Source organism: Pelecanus crispus, chromosome 1 (genome assembly GCF_030463565.1).
Source record: "Pelecanus crispus isolate bPelCri1 chromosome 1, bPelCri1.pri, whole genome shotgun sequence".
Taxonomy (NCBI): domain Eukaryota; kingdom Metazoa; phylum Chordata; class Aves; order Pelecaniformes; family Pelecanidae; genus Pelecanus; species Pelecanus crispus.
The window spans coordinates 226,805,481-226,827,574 of record NC_134643.1 but is presented as its reverse complement, the minus strand read 5'-3'; the positions used below and the strand labels follow the sequence as shown (position 1 = coordinate 226,827,574).

Here is a 22,094-nt window from a genome sequence, read left to right as displayed (position 1 = left end):
GAGCCAGGGGCCGGTCACAGCGTTGGGGCTTCGGGGGGGAACCCAGGGGGCAAGGCAGGGTCTGGGCAGGGCGAGAGGCAGGTGGGCGAAGCCCCCCCCGGGGGACTGAGCACCCACATTGGGCAGGGCGAGAGGCAGGTGGGCGAAGCCCCCCCCGGGGGACTGAGCACCCACATTGGGCAGGGGGGGGAGCCCTGGGTGCTCAGGGGCGGGGGGACCGAGCACCCACACTGGGGGGGGAACTGGGTGCTCGGGGGCAGCCCCGGGGTGTCCCAAGCTGGGGGGCAGGACCACGTCCCCAGCTTTGGGGATGGAGGAGAGAAACCCCCCAAGGAGCCACACAGGCCTTCGCTCCGGCGTTGAGCCAGCCCGGAGAGGAGCAGGAGCAGTGGGAGCAGCGGGAGCAGTGGGAGCAGTAGGACCCCAGGGGCCAAGACCCAGCCCCTCTGCCCCTGCCCACGGCAGAGCCCCCCGGGAGAGCAGCAGGCACCCGGGTTTCGGTAAAGCCGCCGAGCTCGGGCCGCAAACTTTGGGGAGAAGAAGCCCCTGGGCCTCCTGCGTCCCCAGCACGGCCACGGCAGGGAAGCAGCGCAGGCACGGGGCAGGAGCGGCTGCCGGAGCCCTCGTGCCCCAGCAGCTCCCGCGGGCACGGGACCAACGCAGGGGGAAAAAAAAAAAAAAAAAAAAAAAAAGCCCCTAAAATCCCGGTGAGTTTCCTGGCAGGCGTTACCGACAGTTCCCAGAAGAGCGTGACCGTGGCTGGAAGAGGAGTTATCTCGGGGAGCTCTCCAAGCCTGCCAAGCGCGGCACGTCCCCTTCCTCCGGCCGGGACGAGGACGGCGGCCGCATCCTGCCCGCGGGCACCAGCGCTGGAGCTGCGGCAGCGCTGGCCCGGGGGGTCCGGTGGGCAGCGAGGGGCTGGAGGCAGCTACCATGGGGAGCCGGCCCGGCACCCTCCGCTCCTCCACCGCGAGCCTGCTCCCCATGAAAGCCCAACCCAGCTGAGCCGGGGGTGCCAGGAGGCAAAATTTGTGGGCAAGGGGCGGTGGAGGGGGTGCTGCGTCCCCAGCCGCATGTGCCATCCCCCCCCCCCGAAACCGCGGCCTCACCCCGGGGCAGGGAAGCCGGTGGAGGAAAAAACCCCTGCGCCACGATCAAGAAAAACCCCCTGGGCCACGTCTCCGTTTCCAGGATTCTATTTCTGTGTTTGGCACAACATTGCGTCGCGGTTTCACCCGAAAAGAAAACCAAAAGGTCCGGGCGAGGCACGTGGCGCAGCCACGCCGGGTCTCCCCCGGGTGACGCAGCGCGCGCCGCACCCGCCGCTGCGGCTGCTTCCCAAATCCCCCGCAGCGGGAGCGGGGTGACGTTGCCTGGTGTCCCCTCGCCACGTCCCCCTGCCAAAGCCCGGGCACCTTCGGGGGACGCGGCTCGAGCCTCCCCGGTACCGCTGGGAGAGCCGATTGCCTGCCACCCCCAAAACGCCCCGGCTGGCCCCGGGGTTGGGGACGTCGCTCCCCCGCACGCTGCCAAAAAAATGAGCTCGAGGCCCTTTGCCCAAGAGGGACGGAGGCAAGGCTCCGAGGTGCGGAGCAGGGAAAAACGCCGGCACTGGCCCAGCCCGTGCCCTTGGCTCCGTCCCTTTTCTTATTACAGTGCCAAAAAGAGCGATGGCCAGCGAGGCGTCCCCCCAGCCCCGAGCCCTGGGGCAGGGGTAACCCGCTCTCGACGTACCGGCCAGCGTCGCAAAAAGGGGTGCGGGGAGATGGCGCGGGGCCGCTGGGTGCCCTGGCCGGCCTGCCTAGCCACGGCAGCCGGGCGCTCCCCAGGGAAGGAACGTAGAAAAGACGGGAGCGTACAAAATGGTTGCCCGCGGCAGGGATGCGGGCAGAGCCCACCGTCGCGGCGCAGGAGAGCGGTTCGGTTCCTCCCCGTACGCCCACGGCGCCAAGGAGGGGGAGCTGGCAGCCAAAAAGTCCGGCCCGCGGGGCTCGGGCAGCCGAAATGTCCCCTCCGTCCCCTCTGCCAGGGCGCTGGGCTGCAGCCGCCTCTCCTCCGCGGCACACGGGGCCCAAATCTGACCCCGCTTCCCCGCGTCCCTTCCTCGCCGCCGGCGGGGCTGCTCCGGGGAACCGACGCCAGCACAGCCTCGTCCCTCTCCCCATCACCTCCCCGGGGAAGGCGAGGGAGAACAGCCAAAAAAAACCTTGGCACCGTGCGAAGGGCCGGAGAGGGGCTGGGGGAGGGAAAGGGGACAAGCGTCTCTTTCCGTCTGCAATAGAAAGTTTTAAATACGCTCATTAAAACAATTGCTTTTTTTTTAAAAAAAAAAAAAAAAAAAAAAAAAAAAAGACTCCCCCAGCCCTAGCAGGAGGGACCCCAGGGTAGCGTCCTCCCTCAGTCCCCTCCCCGGCGCCGCGATCCTCGGGGACAGCCGAGGTCCTGTGAGGCGACGGAGAAAAGCCGGCGTCCCCGGCCGGCTGCCGTCCCCCGCCCCGGGCACGCGTCCTCTCGTGGCTCCGCGGCTCCCCACCGCCTGCCCTTCTTACTCCAGCCCCAGGATGTAGTTGATGCCCTGGACCAGTCCGATGATCACCGGCTGCCAAGCCACCAAGTAGCGTAGCCAGTCCAGCAGCTGCCCGTACATGACGTGAGGCCTCTCCCAGCTGGGCGGGAAGGAGTTAAAGAGCCATGGGGAGACAGGGGGGAGAGGAGCGGGGTCCACCGAGGAGCCCCCCAAAGCTGGCACAGGCCACCAAAGCTGCCATGGGCCACCAAACGCTGCCACGAGCCACCCAATGCTGCTATGGGCCCCCTAAAGCCACCACAGACCACCCAAAGCTGCTATGGGCCACGCAAAGCCGCGATGGGCCACCCAATGCTGCCACGATGGGCCACTGAACACTCCTATGGGCCACCCAACGCTGCCACGGGCCACCCAACGCTGCTACTATGGGCTACCCAACGCCGCCACAGGCCACCCAGTACCGCTATGGGCCACTCAACGCTGCTATGGACCCCCCAACGCCGCCACGCCACGGGGACGCAGCCCCGAGCCTCTGCAGCGATGGGTGCCTCGGGGAGGGCTGGTTCCGGCCAGCCTCCCCTCGCCACGGAGGGCCTGGGGCGCAGCCAAGTATCCCACGGGATGCGGGGTGCCCCGGCTTCACCATCTCCTCCGGCGGGGATGGACGGGCCCACGGGCCGCGCAGGCAGCAAACCCGGCGCCCCGGCTCCGCGCAGGGACTCGCGCTCCCCACGGGAACATCCAGAGGTGGAAAAACAAAAATTGGGGCTCGAGTCGTGCCCTGCGACGGTGCGGGGAAGGCTGGGGCACGGGGGTCAGCCCTGAAGGGCTTCGTGAACATTTTTGTTTCTCGCCGAAGGGAGCAGCGGCCGAGGTGGAGCCCGGGGCCACGCAGCCCCGCCGGCGTGCCCATCGCTCCGTGCCAGGCGATGCGCCCACCTCGGGGCCGGATTTTGCAGGGTCTCCGCCGCTGCTGGGGGCTGTTGGCGGCTGCCCGGGGTGCCAGGCAGACCCAAAGGAGCAGCCAAGCAGCTCCCGGGCACGGCCCCGAGCCCCTCGAGCGCTCTACCCGCAAGGCACCGGGTGCCCCGCGGAGAAAGGATACGGGTTACTGAACATCCTCTTGAGATCCACCTTCTCTTTGCAGTACGGACACGTCTGCTTCTTCCCAACGATGCACCAGCCACGGATGCAGAACTCGTGAAACCTGGGGAGCAGCAGGTTAAGGGGAACTGCCTCAAGCTGGAGGAGTTGGGGGCGGGGGGATATGACCGAGCGCGGTGGAAACCCTCGAGCTGAAAGTCGTCACCCGCAGGCGGGACAGGAAACGTCCACCCCGCGCGATGGACGGCCGCGTTGCACAACGGCGCTCCTTCCCTAGAAGGCGCAGCGCCTTCCAGGTACAGAGGAAAGGGCTCACGGGACGGTGCGCTGGGGAGGCATCACAAGGGCTACAACCAAGGCACCGGGCACCGCCGAGACGCAAACCCTACACCGACGGTGCCCGCTGCGCGCACAGCCCGGCGCACGTTGGCGCCAGGGCCGGGTTAGGCCGACGGCGGGCAGCCAGGGCAGAGGCTGCAGGGAAGCTCCTCGATACGAGAGCCGGAGCAGCAGGGACGCAGCCGGCTGCGAAACACCGGCGCTTCGAGCACCGGGAAGGTTTGCACGGCCACGGAGAGCTCTGCAAGCTCGACTGCGTGCGTTACACGCAGCTCCCGCAAAGGCTTCTCGGGGATTAACGACCTATTTAAGGAATTTCTCCCTGGGACTGACTTCCAGGTGCCAGCTAAGCTCCGTCACGGCAGACGGGTAACGAGGATTTGCCCAACCTGAGCACAGCCCAGAGAAGTCACGGGGAAAGATGAGGCGGCCGCAGCCAGGGCCCCGCGGCGCGGCGAGGCCGCTCGCCGTGACGGGGGACTCTGCCGCACACGAGGCCGTCACCGTGCAAACAGAAACTCCCCCGGGTAACGCCTCTGCTGCTCAAAGCAAGGGTTAACTGCAGAGAGCAGCAGCGGGAGCCGCTCTCTCCTTGGCCCCGGAGCGGAGGGCCGCCGCGGTGCCGCCGGCAGCCACGATCCAGGGCCGCCAGCCAGCCCTCGGCCTCGGCGACCACCACGAGCACCGGCTGCTGCGGCAGCCACAAACCGCTCCCCCGGCCCCGAGCTGCTGCGGGCTGGGCGACGCCGCAGACCCTGCGCGCGTGGGGTCGGTTGCCAGGGCCGGGCTGGGGTAAACCTCGCCAAACAGTTTATAGCGCTTTTAAATTTAGGCCCTGAGTTTTTGCCAGCGTGACCTTTGCTCAGGGCCCGGTTTGGAAACCACCTCACAGGCGGTAACGCAGGCGGTGCCAGAGGACATCCCACCTCCACCGCTGAGTCACTGCCAGAAAACCCCCTGACCCGTCCCCGGCTGCAATGAGCAGGATTTCCAGTTTCAAAACCGACTGCGCATCGGTCAGCTGACGGGGAGGGCTGAGCAATTCCGGGCGCAGAGTCAGAGTCGCCGGAGGGGTTCTGGGGAAGGAGGAAGCTGCCGGGTTGCGGCTGGAGCCGGGCTGTGGTTGGAATCAACCGGTGGCACTAGACTGAGGGGGGCTGCGTGCTGGGGGACGCCGAGGGCGGCGTTTCCCCCCCACACCCCGACTCGTCCCTTTCAGCCGGGACCCGCAGCGCTGGCTCTCCGAGGAGGAGCCGGCACGACGCAGGCAGCCCAGCTCGGCTGGAATGGGGACGCTCCACACCCCTACCTCACACCGCTGGAGCTGGCACGGCGGCGAGCGCCGGGCAGACAGGTGCCAGCAGATTTGGCAAAAGCAGCTGGAAAGAGAGGTGCAGCTCCACGGCAGCGCCGGGGGAGCTGGGGAGGAGAAGGAAGAGGAAACAACCACTTGTAACGCACGCGGAGGCGGCAAGGAAGTGATTTCAGGGACACGCAGGACCGCGCCTCTTCCCGTGCCAAGTCAGCTATGAGACAGGCAAGGATCAACTGGAAAAAAAAAAAAAAAAAAATCAACAGAACGGCCCTGAGTCCCGGGACAGGCGTTTCTTCACCCCAGGTGGGGGAAGCCGCAGGGCAGGAGCTCTCTGCTGCCAGCCCCGGCAGGGAACCAGCGAGGCGAGGGGCTGGCTGCGGAGGAGAAGGATACACATGGTTGCAGGAGAGGCGGTAGGTGTTCTCGATGATCCCTTCCTCGTTGACGTCCACAAAGATCTGCTGGCCGCAGACGGCGCAGACGCTGTCGGAGAGGTGCTTGGTGGGCATCCCCGAGGCGCTGTAGAACTGAGCGAGGGCAGAGCAGAGGGAGAGCGGTGACAGCGGGAGGGCACGCGTCCCATGCCCGCGTCGGAGCGGCTAAGCTTTAAGGAGGGCTGGGGTCAGCGCCCGAGGAGTCCAGCCTCGGCCTTTTTGGGCTTAAAAACCTTTGTTACAGGTCCGGCTGCGGGAAACAACTACAACAGGACAGGGAGCTGCTCAGTGACGCGGCGGCCCACGGCACCCCAGTCCCTCCGCCAGCCCCACGCGCCCCCTCCCCGTGCCGGGGACCACCCCGCTTCGCTCCACCACGGCCGGGCGAGCCGTCACCAGCTGCCGGGGCCGGCGCACGCATGCCGGGCGAGGCTGGGGGCAGGACAAAAGCTGGAGGTCACCGCTTTGACCCAAGATGACAACCTCGGGTTGGCAAATACGGCCCGAGCCGTGGAATACAGCCTGAGCCTTCGCCCCAAAGCTCGGACGGCCGAAGAGCAAAGCGCAGAGCGGCCACCCAGCGCCGTTTCCCAGCCCGTTGGCTCAGCGCCGGCCTGACGCAGCGCGCGGGAGGGTGCAGGCACGCAACCGGGTCTCCCCGCACGCAGCTCTGGTCCCACGCGCTCCAGGGACGGCCGCGAGCCCCGGGTCACCCATGCTGCGTCCCGGCTCCCACGGCCACGCCGGGAGACGTAGAATCGTAGGATATTTCAAGGCGGAAGGGACCCATAAGGATCATCGAGTCCAACTCCCTGCTCCTCGCAGGACTGCCTAACACTAAACCACATCCAGACGCTCCTTGAACTCTGACAGGCTTGGGGCCGTGACCGCTTCCCTGGGGAGCCCGTTCCAGGGACCGACCACCCTCTCGGTGAAGAACCTTTTCCTAACGCCCAGCCGGAGCTTCGCCTGACGCAGCTTCACCCCATTTCCTCGTGTCCTCTCACTGGTCACCGGAGAGAGGAGATCAGCTGCTCTCCAGCCTCTCGTCCCCCAGTTTGTACGTATAACCAGGATTACCCCGTCCCAGGTGGGGAATCCGGCACTTGCTCCTGTTAAATTTCATACGGTTGGTGATTGCCCAGCTCTCTCATCTATCCAGATCTCTCTGTAAGGCCCCTCTACCCTCGAGGATGACCACAGCTCCTCCTAGTTTAGCACCATCAGCAAAACACGTCTCAGGCAGAGACCTGGCACATCTCCGCTCCGAGCACCCGATGGAGCCCTCAGGCTGCCGGCAGCCCCTGCAGCCAGGCCAGACCCCCGGGGAGCGCCTGGGCTGCTGCAGGCCTGTCCTGGGTGCCCACCGCCTACGTGGGGGGAGACCCGAGCTCTGCCGAGGTGTCCCAGTGCGAGTGGAGGGCAGCTGCCGAGGGGCTGGGGCTCCCCAGTCCTGCCAGGCAGCACCTCCAAGGAGCAGGGGGAGAAAAGCAGGGGGAGAAAAGCAGGGGGAGAAAAGCAGGGGGAGAAAAGCAGGGGGAGAAAAGCAGGGGGAAACACAAAGTCCAAGACCCTAAGGAGCTGCTGCAAAGAAGCAACGTGACCCGCTCCACCGCTGTCCTGGGTCGCATATTTTTTGGTGGCTTGGGCTTTTTTGGGTACCGGGCGAGTGGGCTACAGATTTCAGGCCCCCACTGCAGGTGCCCCGTCCCCAGGGACAGCGCAGGCTGCGGTGGGTACGAGCAGCAGAGGGAAGCCCGTGGGGTGAATCCTTCGCCAGTGGCTGCCGGTCACGGGTTAACGCACCCGCAGCACAGTCCCAGAAACGGGAGCGCTGGAGATTTTAAAGGCCCAAGTAGAGAAATATTTGTCAGGAGTTTAGTGGGGGGCTGAGCACATCCTTCCACTCCTCAATTTTTGCGCTTCTGGGGATGAGGGGGCACCCGCAGAGGCTCTGCTCTTAAGGATCTCGGAGCAAGTCTGTTACATCAGAAACTTCCCAGACACCACGGTGCTGGGCCCAGAGATAGCGCAGCGAGAAAAGCAGCAGCCTCAGGGAGCCCTTCCTCACGGGGCGGGGGGAGTTCGATGCCTTTTCCCATCTGGGGGAAGCAAAAGCTCCTGCTGCGACCGCCACGCTCCAGGCCCCTCCGTAACGGGGCAGGACTCTCGCCGTGGGGACAGCACGGCGTTAACTCACCCCGATCGTCGAGGCCATGTAATCCGCACACATCTCAGCAAAGTCCCGCTCCAGCACCCCGTAGTAAAGTCCGTAGAAGAGGAGGGAGATGCCAAAGTCCATCGCGTCTTCTGGTTTGATTCTGCAACAGAGGAGCCCAAATGATATCAAGAGCTTTTTTTCTTTTTTAGGGAGGCTGCAGGGGTGCAAAGCCAGCCTGCTGACAGAGCCCGCAGCACTAACTCCGTCGCAAGAGCGGTCCGCCAAGGCAGCGGACACACGTCACCGGCAAGCGTCGCCCGCCAAGGTCTTCTAGGTGTCTGCCAACAAGCACAACTGGAACGGAGACGTGGGTGTAACGCCCCGGCTGGCTAATACCCGGTGCCCATCGCCCTCCCCAGCCCCTGGCATGAGCAACCGCAGTTGCAACTCGCTCGTGCACCAGAACAGCTCCCAGTAAACCCTTCCACCCCTCTGCAGGCAGTCGCCAGGTCTGCTCATATTCCAGAGAAGGAATCAACCTCTCTAAACACGAAGATGGCTCGAGCTAAGGTCCTCCGCTACCGCACCTGGGCTGGCTGCTTTGTCGCAGGTACCGCTTTATCAGTGTAGGAAAGAAAATCCCACCGCTGGCCCCAGGCCGGACACGCGCAGAGCTGGAGGAGCTGCTGACACAGCTGAGCTGGCAGCAGGGCTCGCCAGTGACCTTGACCAGCTCAGGTACCAGCGACCTTGACCAGTTCGGGTACCAGCATCTCACCCGTGATCCTCCCAGCAGGGAGAGGACACCCCAAAAGCCTCTTTGGCCCCGTTAATCAGGTTGCCAAGAGAACTCTTTTTCCAGAGTCGCAGCCAAGGCCTTATTCCACACAGCGTGTTACGTCCCCCGCCCCAGGAGCGGGACACGAAAGATTCACTCACCTGAATAATAAGTTAAGACCAAAAAGTGTGAACATCACAGCCATGTACCCTACGATTCCAGTGGCATAGCTGATCTTGTATATTAGTAGAAACCATTTATAAACCAGCCTGTAAAGAATGAAAACAAGAATTTAACTATTTCATTCTTCCTGAACGAAGCTGCACCAAGCACCTAAAGAGTTTTACTTTTCCAACCTGCCGGGTGTTGTTTGCAGACGCTTCACCTACCCACACACATGGGCAATGGTTTTAAAGTTTCTAACGCAAGCTACAGATCCGCCGCCGCCACGGGCCGCTCGCGGGTCTTGACTTCCAAACTGGAAACCTCAGGATCTCCAAAGGCCATAAGCAAGCGTGCTTCAGGCCGGGAATGCCCTCGGTGAGGCTACCAGCCCCACGCGGCATCTGCCTCTCCAGCACCCGCTCGGGTACCGCGTGCATCGGGCGGGCTGCCAGCAGTTAGCGCTTCGCACCGACCGGCGCGGGCAGGGGCTGCACACCCGCGGGGTGCCACCAGGATTGGGTCACTGTCTGGGGGTGTTCAGCCTGGAGAAGAGGAGGCTGAGGGGAGACCTGATCGCTCTGCAGCTCCTGACAGGAGGGGGCAGGGAGGGGGGTGTTGGGCTCTGCTCCCAAGGAACAAGCGATAGGATGAGAGGGAATGGGCTCAAGCTGCATCAGGGGAGGTTTAGATTGGATATTGGGAGAAATTTCTTCATGGAAAGAGTGGTCAAGCGTTGGACCAGGCTGCCCAGAGAGGTGGGGGAGTCCCCATCCCTGGAGGAGTTCAAAAAACGGGCAGAGGTGGCACTTTGGGACATGGTTTAGTGGGCACGGTGGTGTTGGGTTGATGGTTGGACTGATGGTCTTAGAGGTCTTTTCCAACCTTAATGATTCTATTCTAGTTTTACTTTCATTAAAAAATAACCCAGCCCCCAAGGCAGGCAACATGAAATGATGACTCTGCCCTGAACTGGTTGAGTGGTGGCCTTGGCAGTGTTGGGTTACTGGTTGGACTGGATGATCTTAAAGGGCTTTTCCAACCAAAACGATTCCGTGATTCTATGATTCTATGACTTGTAGCAGCAAAACTGGAAAGAGCTCCTTGTAACGGTTACCCTGGGGCTGAGGAGTTTTCCCAGGAACACGTGTACTAACCTGGGCGTTGTCTGTACCAGAGGTTTTCGAGTTGCCCTGAAGGTGACAAAAGCTGTAATCGCTGAAAAAAGCACCCAGATTACCAGGAACCGCCACCAGTACAGCTTGATCGTGAAATACAGAGGCACTACCCACATCTGGAAGAGGGTCACCATCTGCAGGAACAGAGGAAAGGCATTTTGAGCTGGTTCTCTGCTCATCAGACGTCAGAAACACCCTGCCAGCCCTGGCAGCCGTTCTCCTGCCTGCATCAAAGGGCCCTGAACAGCACCAGGGAACTCGGGAGGTTTGGTCTTTGGTAGCCGGCACCCAGAGAACAGGCTCTGAGCCTGACTGAGGGAGTCAGAGGCAGCAGCCAGGCGATCTTTGCTAGCAAAGGACTCGAGCTGGAGCGAGAACGCAGAGGAAACGTCTCCGCAGGAAGGTACAGGAGATGATCCACCTAACTAGTTGTCGTAAGGCGGCTATATAAACCTTCGCCTACCCAGGGTCCCGAACACCACAACCCCAGACACCGCAGGCAAGTATTAAACCAGGAGACGGGCACGGCGGAGGGTCTCAGAATCGCCTCTGCCCTGCAGTCTGTTCCCAAGAGGGATCTATGGCCGTGCAGCCGAGCTCCTGCGGTGCTGCCGGAGGGGAAGAGGCAAACAGGGTCAGGTTTAAAGTTCATAGAGGATTACCGGTGTTGCCTGGAAACATTAATTACGATAAGGAAGTCACGGTGAGGTTAGTTCAGGTAAAATAACAGCCCCTGACAGCCGGTGGCATCGGCAAGCGGCAGGTCTGCTCTCGTCAAGCCCAGCCGTGCTGCAGGATCCATCAAACCCGGGGTCCCGGCAGCAAGAAAACCCCATCGCTTCTGAGGAAGCACCCACAAAACGCGGCTTCCCTTTGCGTTACCCTCGGGACAATACCCGAGAGCTGCCTGTCCCATCACCTGGTGTCAAAGCGCTATGGAAAACCAAGTTACGGCATCACTTATAACCGAAACTTGAGGCCTCCGGGCGCGTCCATCCTCATCCCTAGCTGGTATCCCCCCACGCTGCTGGCAAGATGAGGGTATCTCAACACCAGACAAGAGGAGAAAAGCAGGAACGCACTTCTCATCAGCTGAAGGACGGCATCGCTCAGCACTCGCGTCCAGCCTCAGAGACAAAACGGCTGCGTGGGAGACACTTACGTTGTAGGAGCGAGGGTGCCTCTGCTTCCACTGAACCAGCAGGAGCTGTGCCACCACGAGCGTGGCGATAAGGATGAGGACCATTTCGGCATGCATCGCCTCGTGACCACGGTGCTTGGCATGCATCCGTGCGTGCTCCACCCTGCAACAACAGGGAAAAGGCAGCTGAAGAGCACGCTAACAGCGCGGCGGGGCTGACAAACACCTCGGTACGGGGGAGCTGGGAAGACCGGACCGAGAGAAGGAGCGTTGAAACGTGTGCGGCGTTGCAATCCAGAGGAGAAAGGACAAAAGGCTTCTCTGAGACCGGCTCATTTTTAAACCGTGAAAGCCAAGACTGCCGCCCAGCCCGTCCTGGTGCCAGCGAGGCAGAGAGAACTCACGCCGACACACCCGAGCTAACGAACGTGGAGCGCACGTTTCACGTTAACTCGGCTCACGGCTGCAACGGCATCGCCCGAGCGGCTGTTTGACACCATGAGCCTGCGCTAACTCTCGATACCAAACCCTCAGCCCTGTTGCAGAGCCGCCAGCACCATTCTCCCTCTCGCCCAACAAAGGGAAGGCTGGATGGGCAGCGGGGGGCACGGGCTACAGCTGGCAAAAGCCACAAACCCCAGCAAATCGCTTCTCCCTGCTCTGGGCAACCCCATGTGTGTCCTGGTGCAAGCGATTTCCAGCGTGACACTCTACAGACACCTGGGGTTTCTCGGCAGCTTGTGCTGCTTGACCAAAAACCAAGGCAGAATTAATACCTGTAACATCTTCACACCTCGGTCTCAAGCTGACAAGATAGTTCAAGTAAGGGGGGGAAAGAAAAATCCAAACCCAACAAATATGCCAAATTCCCCGATCTTCAGTCGTCCTCTGTAAATTAATACTGAGCGAAGACCCGTCTCTTACTGTGCTTTTCAACAAGTGTCTGACTGAAATTGGTTTGGCTAAGGGAAAAGGAGGAAGAGCTAGCAAGCAGTTTAAAAGAAAAACATTAGTATTGCCTTTTAAGACAGTTCATGCTTCCCCCTAACAAATAACACTGCGCAGGGAAGGCTGACCCCGTCCCCTCCCGCCGTGAATACGGGCTGTGGTGCTGGTAGCTCTGGTCAGGAGCTCGCTCAAGCCGCAAGCATCGGTTCGCCTCGCAACACAGACTCACCTCCATCTCTCCTCTGGGGACAAGTGCGAAACGTCGACCTGGGGGGAAGAAAGAGAAAAAAAAAAAAAAAAAACCACCAAAGAAATCAGCTGCTGCAGTTTGGGAGCAGCAATACCAGCCTAGAAGGGATAATTTCTTTATTTCGTGCCCCCAAACAAGCGCAGATGCTGCTTTGTGCCCCACACGAGCCAGGCTGCGCTGCGCCTGCACTGCCTGCTCGCCGCGAGCAGCACCGACACGGCGCCCGGCTCCTTTGCCTCCCCGGTGAGACCCGATCGGCGCTGGCAGCAGCGGCAGAGTCAGCTGCAAAGCCATCCCGCGAGACCCCCGGGATTGCTCTCGGAAAGCTTTAAGGCGGCAAAGCCTGGATTCAGAAGCTTTAAACAACAAACCCTCGACGCGCCCATCGTGACGCCACGGCCCGGCGCTGTCCTTCGACCCCCGCAAGCAGCACGGGGAGAGCCCCCCTGCTCCTCCGTCGCCTGCAAGCACCTTTCCCCTCACCCTCCCATGTTTTACAGCAGCCAAGGCTCTGCCCGCCACCCCGCGCTACGTGCGCCGGAGGAATCGGTTTAAGTCCCACGTTCGCCACCCAGCCAGGCGGCCCTGGGCGCGGAGCAGCGATCCCAGCGCACGTCAGAGACGGGGCAGAGAAGGGAGCGCAAAACCCCACCAGTCTGAGGGACAGGGAGTGGCATCTGTGCACCAGCAACGAGCCATCGCCAGAATTTTCAGAAAGAACTGAGGAAAAAAGAATGATTTAGGACTTATTGCTGACACGGCTGGAATTTTCTCCCAAGCGTTACGGGCAGCAAAGTCTTTGCCCGACAGGAGCGACCGAGAGCGACGGGAGTTGCTGTTGTTAGTGATGAGAAATGATGGGCTGGCGTAATCCGTGCTTAACGCAAGCTGAAACGGCCAGGCTGAAGAGTGACAGGTTTGGGGGACAGAAGGAACCAGACGAAGCGATTTAAAATCCCCGGTTGCAGAACCGCGACTCTGTGCTAACCTTCGCAGCTTGCAAGCTAGCAGCACCCAAATCACAGAACAGAATCATAGAATCATTTAGCTTGGAAAAGACCTTTAAGATCATCCAGTCCAACCAGTAACCTACACTACCAAGTCCACACTAAACCAGTTAAGGGTAGACCAGACTAAACCATGTCCCCAAGTGCCACCTCTGCCCGTTTTTTGAACCCCTCCAGGGATGGGGACTCCACCACCTCTCTGGGCAGCCTGGTCCAATGCTTGACCACTCTTTCCATGAAGAAATTTCTCCCAATATCCAACCTAAACCTCCCCTGGCACAGCTTGAGCCCATTCCCTCTCATCCTATCGCTTGTTCCTTGGGAGAAGAGACCAACACCCACCTCACTACAACCTCCTTTCAGGGTAGGTGTAGAGAGCGATAAGGTCTCCCCTCAGCCTCCTCTTCTCCAGGCTGAACACCCCCAGCTCCCTCAGCCGCTCCCCACCAGCCCTGTGCTCCAGACCCTTCCCCAGCTCCGTTGCCCTTCTCTGGACACGCTCCAGCACCCCAATGTCCTTCCTGGAGTGAGGGGCCCAAAACTGGACACAGTATTCCAGGTGGGGCCCCCCCCAGTGCCGAGTACGGGGGACAAAGGCCGACTCTCACAGAATCCCCTATTTCCCCCAGCGAGATTCGGTGGGAACGCTCTCACCACAGGGCATTTGGACTGGGGATGGGTGGGGGAACCTTCGACATCGCATTTCAGCTTTTTCTTGGAGCTTTGTACCTCCACAAAAGAGCTGAAGAAGCTTCCAGCACCGGTCACGTCCCTGCAGGGGCTCGCTGGCCGGGCAGCGCTCATCCCACGCCAGCGCGAACCCTGACACGTGGCGCCGGGGACGCGGCAAACGAAATCTCGCAGCTCTGACTTCACGTCGCCTTTCCTTGGCGAGGCACAAAACCCCGTCTGGCTGGAGACCCCCCCCAGCACGGCCGAGGGGCCGGCACTCGCCCCGGCTGCCGGCTCTCTCCCCGGCACAGCCGCAGCCGAGCGCGCTGTGGGGCCAGCCCCGAATGACCCGCGCTCGATGTTTGCCAGCAAGCAGGCACGGAGCCGTAAGAAGAGAGATCAAAAACAAGTCACGGCAAGGACTCTGTTATCACGTTTTCCTGCACACACTGGAGACGTGTACACAGGAATGGGCTCCACCTCACCCCAGGCTCTGATCACCGGGTACGGAGCTGCCGGCTCGGCTTCAACCTTTACCCCAGGGCTCGCAGGTGCCACGCAGATCCCTGGGGGCTGTTCCCCAAATAGGCGCCTTGCAGCCAGCACCTCCGATCGGGCACGGCTGAGGACACGCACGGCCGCCTCGCTGCTTCTGCAGCGCCTAATTATCCCCCGGGGCGAGGAGGCAAGGAAACGCACGCGCAGCAGCAACCCGGCTGCGCGCCGTTACACATCTGCTCTGCTTCCCCCTAGAGCAACACCTGCGAGAGATTCGGTCCCCGAGGCCTTCGAGAAGCACTTCAGCACTCCGACAGATGCAAAATACAGACCTGTGGAAGTCCCTGTTCGAGCTCGCCGGCTCGCGTAGGAAACAGCGCGTAGGTGGTGACGATCTGACACCGGCTCCGAGAAGCGTGCTCGTATCCAAATAGCCCCAGCTCTTCTGTTCCGAAAGCATCCATGTCCAGATAGAATCATAGAATCGTTTGGCTTGGAAAAGACCTTTAAGATCATCCAGTCCAACCATTAACCTACGCTACCAAGTCCACACTAAACCAATTAAGGGGAGAGTAGACTAAACCATGTCCCCAAGTGCCACCTCTGCCTGTTTTTTGAACCCCTCCAGGGATGGGGACTCCCCCACCTCTCTGGGCAGCCTGGTCCAATGCTTGACCACTCTTTCCATGAAGAAATTTTTCCTAATATCCAACCTAAACCTCCCCTGATGCAGCTTGAGCCCACTTCCTCTCGTCCTATCACTTGGTACCTGGGAGAAGAGACCAACACCCCCTCCCTGCCCCCTCCTGCCAGGAGCTGCAGAGCGATCAGGTCTCCCCTCAGCCTCCTCTTCTCCAGGCTGAACACCCCCAGCTCCCTCAGCCGCTCCCCACCAGCCCTGTGCTCCGGACCCTTCCCCAGCTCCGCTGCCCTTCTCTGGACACGCTCCAGCACCCCGATGTCCTTCCTGGAGTGAGGGGCCCAAAACTGGACATGGCATTCACAGATGAATCAGTGCAGTCGCCGCTTTCCCTTCAAAAAGTCGGCTACGCAATTCGTCGTTAGAACAACTGCGCTGACAAACAGTAAAAAAAAAAAAAAATATTATGTTTAAAATGTTCTCAAGTCACTGCAGGCAGGAGAAGCTGAGAAACCCCGGCTCAGCTCCGGCGTAGGTCAATCCCGCTGCAAGCTTTGGGAAGTCACGCAGGGGCTCCCGCTGCCACCCCCCCGGGAGATCCCCGCTCCCCCCAGGCTCTACCCCACTCCTCGCTGGATGAGGACATTTTACAAGCGCAGGCAGTCCGGCGTCTTCAAAACACATCGATTATTTTTCTCCCCGTACAGCGGCTGCCGGTCGCTCCTCCTCGGCGCCGCGCCAGCAGCCGCTCCGTCCGCCCCGCTCTGCCCCACACTTAGGGAACGCTTCTCGGCCTCTTCCCTTCAGCATCTTCCCCAAATTCTTCCAGCAAACGAGCGAAAGCCTTCTGGGCCCCGAACCCTAAGGAAATCTTGCTGGCATTTCGCAAAGAGGGCTTCCTACCTAGCTGTCCTCCAAAGCCAACAGCAGGCGCCACGTAAGCTGGCCTCGCAGGTGCGAGAATCCACAGCGCCGGACACAATTTCCCCTCAATTACCAGGACCGAGCGTCACCAGATTCCCCAGAGCTTAAAGCTCCTGAAATAACTTTTAAGGGGGAGGCGGGGACGTGACAGAAGGGAGGTTCAGGCAGAGAGGGAGCGATCTGGTGACTGTCAGAGACGACTTGGCAGCGCAGCCATCCCAAGCGGGACCTTCCAGTTAACCCCTTCTTGATCCGCAGGCTCTCTTCGCGAAGAAATCTCGTTCTGCTTCTAAAAACGAACGGCGCCGGCGAATCCAAGCGCGAGAGGCGGCGCCGAGACGCGCCCGCCCTCGCCGTTAAGCGCTCGCTGTTTCTAAGTTTGGGTTTGTCTCATTTTAACAGCCAGGTTTTGGGTCCTTTCCCATCCCCATCAGCAAGGCTGGGGAGCTCTCAAACCCCCCTCTACCAGAGCAGAGAGGAGCGCGGTTAGGCAAGAACGACGAGGACGACTGAAGTATCTGAGGAGACGCTCCGCCGAGCCTCGAGCACCAACCCGCTCCCTCCTCCGGCTGCCGATACCAGCGCAGGACCCGCCGTGTGCGACCAGCTAGAGCCCTTAGAACAACTTCTTTTTAAAAAAAATACGGAATTAAGAATGATATATTCTGCCCTCTGTCTCCTCCGTAACTCACGAACCGCTCAAAAAGCCCAACCCCCTTCTGGGTGATGACCGGGAGAAATTGGATATCTCTGACTAAAGTCTAATTCTCTCCTCGGACGCGGCATCGCAGCCTTTGGAAGAAACTCACGCCGCTCCTCGGTTTTCAGCAGGGGCTAATGCCCCAAAGCCGCCCCAAACCCGCGATCCCCATTGCCGGGATGGTCAGGAGAATTACCTCCCTCTAGGAAAACGCAAAGCTTGAGGCTACCGGTAACACAAAAACCCGAACTGCCCGCTTCTCACAGTCCTGAAGCGGGGAGACGGGAGGATCTCCAGGCACGCGTAGCGACCGCCCCGCCGCCAGCCGGCTGTAATCTCCTTACCCTCTAAATCTGGGAAGGAGGTCAGGAGAACATCTCGAGGATGGAGAATTAAGCAGCTGCTGATTTCAGTTCCGCGCTGCAGGCCAGCCTACAGCTCGCGTTGTGCGGCTCCGCAGGATTTTGGCCGTCAAAACCAACGGCATCCGGCACCCGCTGCGCACAGCACCGGGCAGAGGCACAAGAGCTGAGGATCGGGATGCCCGGGACCCGATCTCCCCTTTCCCACAAGCCCAAACCTCGGTATTTGTTTCACATCACCCACTAGGAACAACCTGAAATAACTGGAAGATCAATCCCAAGAGCGCTGAGAGTCTGGCCGCTCCCCCGAGGCAGATTTTGAAGAGGCAGGCTCTTTAGTCTGAGGAAATTCTGGAATCTCAATTCCTCGTTTTTTCTGCTCATAAAACAGCGCAGTAGCAACCGGTGGGGAGCAGGAAGGCCCCGACTGATCAAACGCTTCGATAATTGGAAATGAAACCTTTGAGGACAGCCCGAGTTACAAGCAGGCAGAGCCAAAGCCACACCACACTCAGCGTTTATCCCCGCGCGGGCAGCACCAAGCGAAACGTTAAACCGCTTTCAGACCTCGGCCACCGCTTTCAGACCTTGGCCACCGCTTTCAGACCTTGGCCAGGCACCAGCCCCACCGTTAACGGTTTGGCAGTGAGGTACTCAGCCCAAAGAGCTGCCAAGATCTCAGGACAACACAAGTGTACGGATTTTGTCCGAGGGACTGGGGGATGAAAAGCTGGACATGAGCCGGCAATGTGCGCTGGCAGCCCAGAAAGCCAACCCCATCCTGGGCTGCATCCCCAGCAGCGTGGGCAGCGGGGCGAGGGAGGGGATTCTGCCCCTCTGCTCCGCTCTGGGCAGACCCCACCTGCAGCCCTGCGTCCAGCTCTGGGGCCCTCGGCACAAGGAGGACACGGAGCTGTTGGAGCGGGTCCAGAGGAGGCCACCAAAATGATCCGAGGGCTGGAGCCCCTCTGCTCCGAGGCCAGGCTGGGGGAGTTGGGGTTGTTCAGCCTGGAGAGGAGAAGGCTGCGGGGAGACCTTGGTGCGGCCCTGCAGTGCTGAAAGGGGGCCTACAGGAAGGATGGGGAGAATCTTTATAGCAAGGCCTGTTGTGACAGGACAAGGACTGATGGATTTAAACTAAAGAAGAACAGATTCAGACTGGATCTAAGGAAGAAATGTTTTACAGTGAGGGTGGTGAGGCACTGGCACAGGTTGCCCAGAGAGGCAGTGGAGGCCCCATCCCCGGAAACATCCCAGGCCAGGTTGGACGGGGCTCTGAGCACCCTGCTCTGGTTAAAGCTGTCCCTGCTCACTGCAGGGGTTGGGCTGGGTGATCCCTGAAGGTCCCTTCCCACCCAAACCATCCTATGATTCCATGATTCGATGATTTTATGGAATCACAGCACAGGGATGAGCACAGCCCTGCCTGCGCCTCCTTATCAGCCGCCTCCTCGTGACGCCCTCTCTGCCCCTCTCAGCCAGCCCCAAAAGCTGTTTCCTGCTGGACTGAAAATCCGGAATTTCACTTTTGAGGGTCAGAGATCTCAGATCTTCCACCTTTTTACAGGAAGGAGGTTTCCCACCTGCTGCTAGCACTGAACTAAGGCGCTCACGAGTGCAACAGTTTACTCTTTGCTTACGAGCTCGCTTTAAGTCTCGCTTATCACGACGGAAGAGATTGGCAGGAGGATGCCGGGCTCGCTTGTTCAGAGAGGGGCTCGGACAGCCTGGTTCCAGCACGCACACGTACACCCTGGCGTTCTTCAAAGCCTGGCTGGAAAAAACACCGCTCTGGCATAAAAAGCCACCAGTGAGCATCTTGAAATATAACGAGCAGCAAGTCAAGAGCGAACAATTTGTCATTTAAGACGTTCGGCCCGCTGGGTTTGAGGCTGAATCCTCCTGTCACCGCCCCGTACCCGCTCTCCGGCAGCAGCGCACGGTGCAGGGAGGACGCACGAGCTCCCACCGCGCTCCGGGCAGACGGCCTTGCCTCGCTCGCACAGCTCAGCCGTACGCGAGGGAAGCTCCGCAGCTTGCCCCTGCCAGGAAACTTCCCAAATACAACCTTCAGCACCTGAGAACGTTTAAGCCAAACCACCTGTACTCGAGGAAAAGCACCAAAACCCCCTCCCCGACTGCACCGGCCGACCGTCTCGCGTCCCCCGGCTCCGCACCGCTGCTCCCACAGCGCGGGCAGCGCTGCCAGCTGCGCGCACGCAGAACCACTCTACGAGCGGAAGGAAAGCTCGGGAGCGCGAAGCGCAGGTGCCGGCGAAAAGCCGCGGCAAAGCGGTGCCGTTAACGGCGCCGCGGTACACACGCCGCGGCAGACGCACACGCCGCGCTCCGGTTGCGCAGAAGCAGGCGAGCCCCTGCTCCCAATTCCAGCTTTCCAAGCAGACTTTTTTTTTTTTAAAAAAGCTTTGTAATTTTTCATCTCCAGGAATGCTTGAACGCCAGCACGGGAACTTCGATTAAAGCCCTCTACCTCGCACGGCTTCAATTCCCCAAAAGCGACAAGGGCGACTAATTATCTCGGCGTGGAAGTCGGCGCGGCGCAGCACCAAGGTGACGGGCAGAAGTCGCTGCCAGGAGGGAACGTCACCCGCGCTGCCGGTGTCCGAGGGCACCCCGAGCAGCCCCCACCTGCTCCCCTATTCTCCGAAAACGCAAATCCCACCCCGGTCCCGTGCGGCTTTTTCCAGCAGCGAGCTTTACAGGCAGGGAATGAACGAACGGGCGCTTTTGCCCGCTTCAGGGATGCAAAGTCCTTTGGCGGGGCTCGTCCCCGAAGCACCTCGGTGCGCGATTCCCTGCCACGTCCCAAACCGCCATTTCCTCCCGCAGCTCAAAGGCCATCCCCGAGCCTCCCCCCCTCCGCCGCCACCCGTTCTTCCCGCTCTCCCCCTTCCCCGGTGGCTCCGAGACCCACGGGGACCCCACAGCCCCCAAGGCCCCTTCTCCCAGGGCCCCGCAGACCCGCTGCGGCTCACCAGCAAGAGCCCAAAGGTGCCCTAACGCAGGGACACCCAGCGTCCCCCTGCCCCAGGGACCCCCCCAATGTCCCCCCCAACTCAGAGACACCCCCAATGTCCCCCTGCCCCAGGGACCCCCAATGTCCCCCTAACCCAAAGACCCCCGCAATGTCCCCCTGCCCCAGACCCCCCTGCAATGTCCTCCTGCCCCAGGATGCTTCAGAAGCTCCCAGCGTCCCCCTGCCCCAGGGCCCCCCAGTGTCCCCCTAACCCACAGCCCCCCAGTTTCCCCCTACCCCAGGGACCCCCCCAATGTCCCCCTGCCTCAGGGACCTTCAGAAGCTCCCAGCATCCCCCTAACCCAGGGACCCCCAATGTCTCCTTGCCCCAAAGCCCCCCAGTGTCCCCCTGACCCAGAGCCTCCCCAACGTCCCCTGGCCCCAGGGACCTTCAGAAGCTCCCAGTGTCCCCCCAGCTCAGAGACCCCCAATGTCCCCCTACCCCAGGGCCCCCCCCAATGTCCCCCTACCCCAGGGCCCCCCCCCAATGTCCCCCTACCCCAGGGACCTTCAGAAGCTCCCAGCACCTCCTACGCCAGGGCCCCCCAATGTCCCCCTGCCCCAGGGCCCCCCAATGTCCCCCTGCCCCAGGGCCCCCCCCCAATGTCCCCCTGCCCCAGGGAACCCCCCCAGTGTCCCCTTACCCCAGGGTCCCCCAATGTCCCCCTGCCCCAGGGCCCCCCCCCAGCGTCCCCCTGCCCCAGGGACCTTCAGAAGCTCCCAGCACCCTCCTACCCCAGGACCCCCCCAATGTCCCCTTGCCCCAGGGCCCCCCGCAATGTCCCCCTGCCCCAGGGCCCCCCCCAGTGTCCCCCTGCCCCAGAGACCTTCAGAAGCTCCCAGCACCCTCCTACCCCAGGACCCCCCAATGTTCCCTTGCCCCAGGGCCCCCCCCAATGTCCCCCTGCCCCAGGGACCTTCAGAAGCTCCCAGCACCCTCCTGCCCCAGGGCCCCCCAATATCCCCCTGCCCCAGGGCCCCCCAGCCCTAACGCTCCCCACACCCACTTGCCCCAAAGCCCCGCAAGCTCCCAGCCCCCCCCTCCCCGCCCCAGGGCCCCCCCGCAGCCTCAGAGCCCCTCAGCGCACACCCCTCCTCCGCCCCCCCAGCGCCCCCCGAGCCCCCGCCCCGCTGCGAGCCCCCCACAGCCCCCCGCCCCTTCCCTCCCCGGGGCCGCCGGCCCCCGCTACCTCCTCCACATCGCGCTCGACGGGGCCGCCAACCTCCACCTCCAGCACCGCCGCCATCTTGCCCCCCCCCCCCAGCCCCAGCGGCCAGCTCCTTCCGCCATCGTCCACCAATCACCGGCCACGCCACCGCACCTCCGGCCAATGGTTGGGCGCGGCCGTGCTGCGACGACCAATCAGAAGAGAGGAGGGGTGGGACAGCCGTCAGCGGCGCCGCGTCGGGCAGGAGGAAGGGGCGAGCTGTCACGGCCAGGGATCATCTGCCATGTGCGGTGCCGGAGCGGGACGCACGGTCCCTTACCGGCGGGCCCGGTGTCACCAGCCGCCTCGCACGGCGTGGCCGCCGCTGTCAACGCTACCGGGCTGCCGCCGGCCCGCTCCGCTCCGCCCCTTCCCGATGTCCCCGCACGCTGTTTCGGAGGGAGCGCACATGGCAGACGGTGCCTTAGCCGGGGGACTGCGTGTCCCGTCAGGCACCGCGGCGGGGCCCGGCCCGGGCCCGAACCGGGAGCGGGGCCTGAACCGGGCCGGGCCGGGGCTGAGCCGGGCCGGGAGCGGGGCCTGAACCGGGTCTGGGCCGGGAGCGGGGCCTGAAGCGAGGAGGGAGCGGCGGGGAGCGGTGAGCGGGGTCAGGGGTCAAGGGTCAGGGGTCAGGCGGGTTGGGCGGGAGATTCAGGCGGCGGTTTCGGGATCGGTGCGGCGGGGGTAGGGGGGCCGGGGGGGGCTGTGG

General features: G+C 62.0%; 1 protein-coding gene across 1 annotated transcript; it reads right to left on the bottom strand.

Moving 5' to 3' along the window:
• Positions 1–2,511: 2,511 nt before the first annotated feature.
• RNF121 (ring finger protein 121) lies at positions 2,512–21,424 on the bottom strand. The gene is made up of 9 exons (XM_075720518.1): positions 21,368–21,424; positions 12,317–12,354; positions 11,161–11,302; positions 9,978–10,132; positions 8,820–8,927; positions 7,920–8,040; positions 5,679–5,812; positions 3,633–3,734; positions 2,512–2,666 (listed from the first exon to the last, which is right to left on the bottom strand). Exons 1-9 carry the CDS (start codon positions 21,422–21,424, stop codon positions 2,546–2,548), a joined length of 978 nt encoding a protein of 325 aa, XP_075576633.1. The 3' UTR covers positions 2,512–2,545.
• Positions 21,425–22,094: the final 670 nt, after the last annotated feature.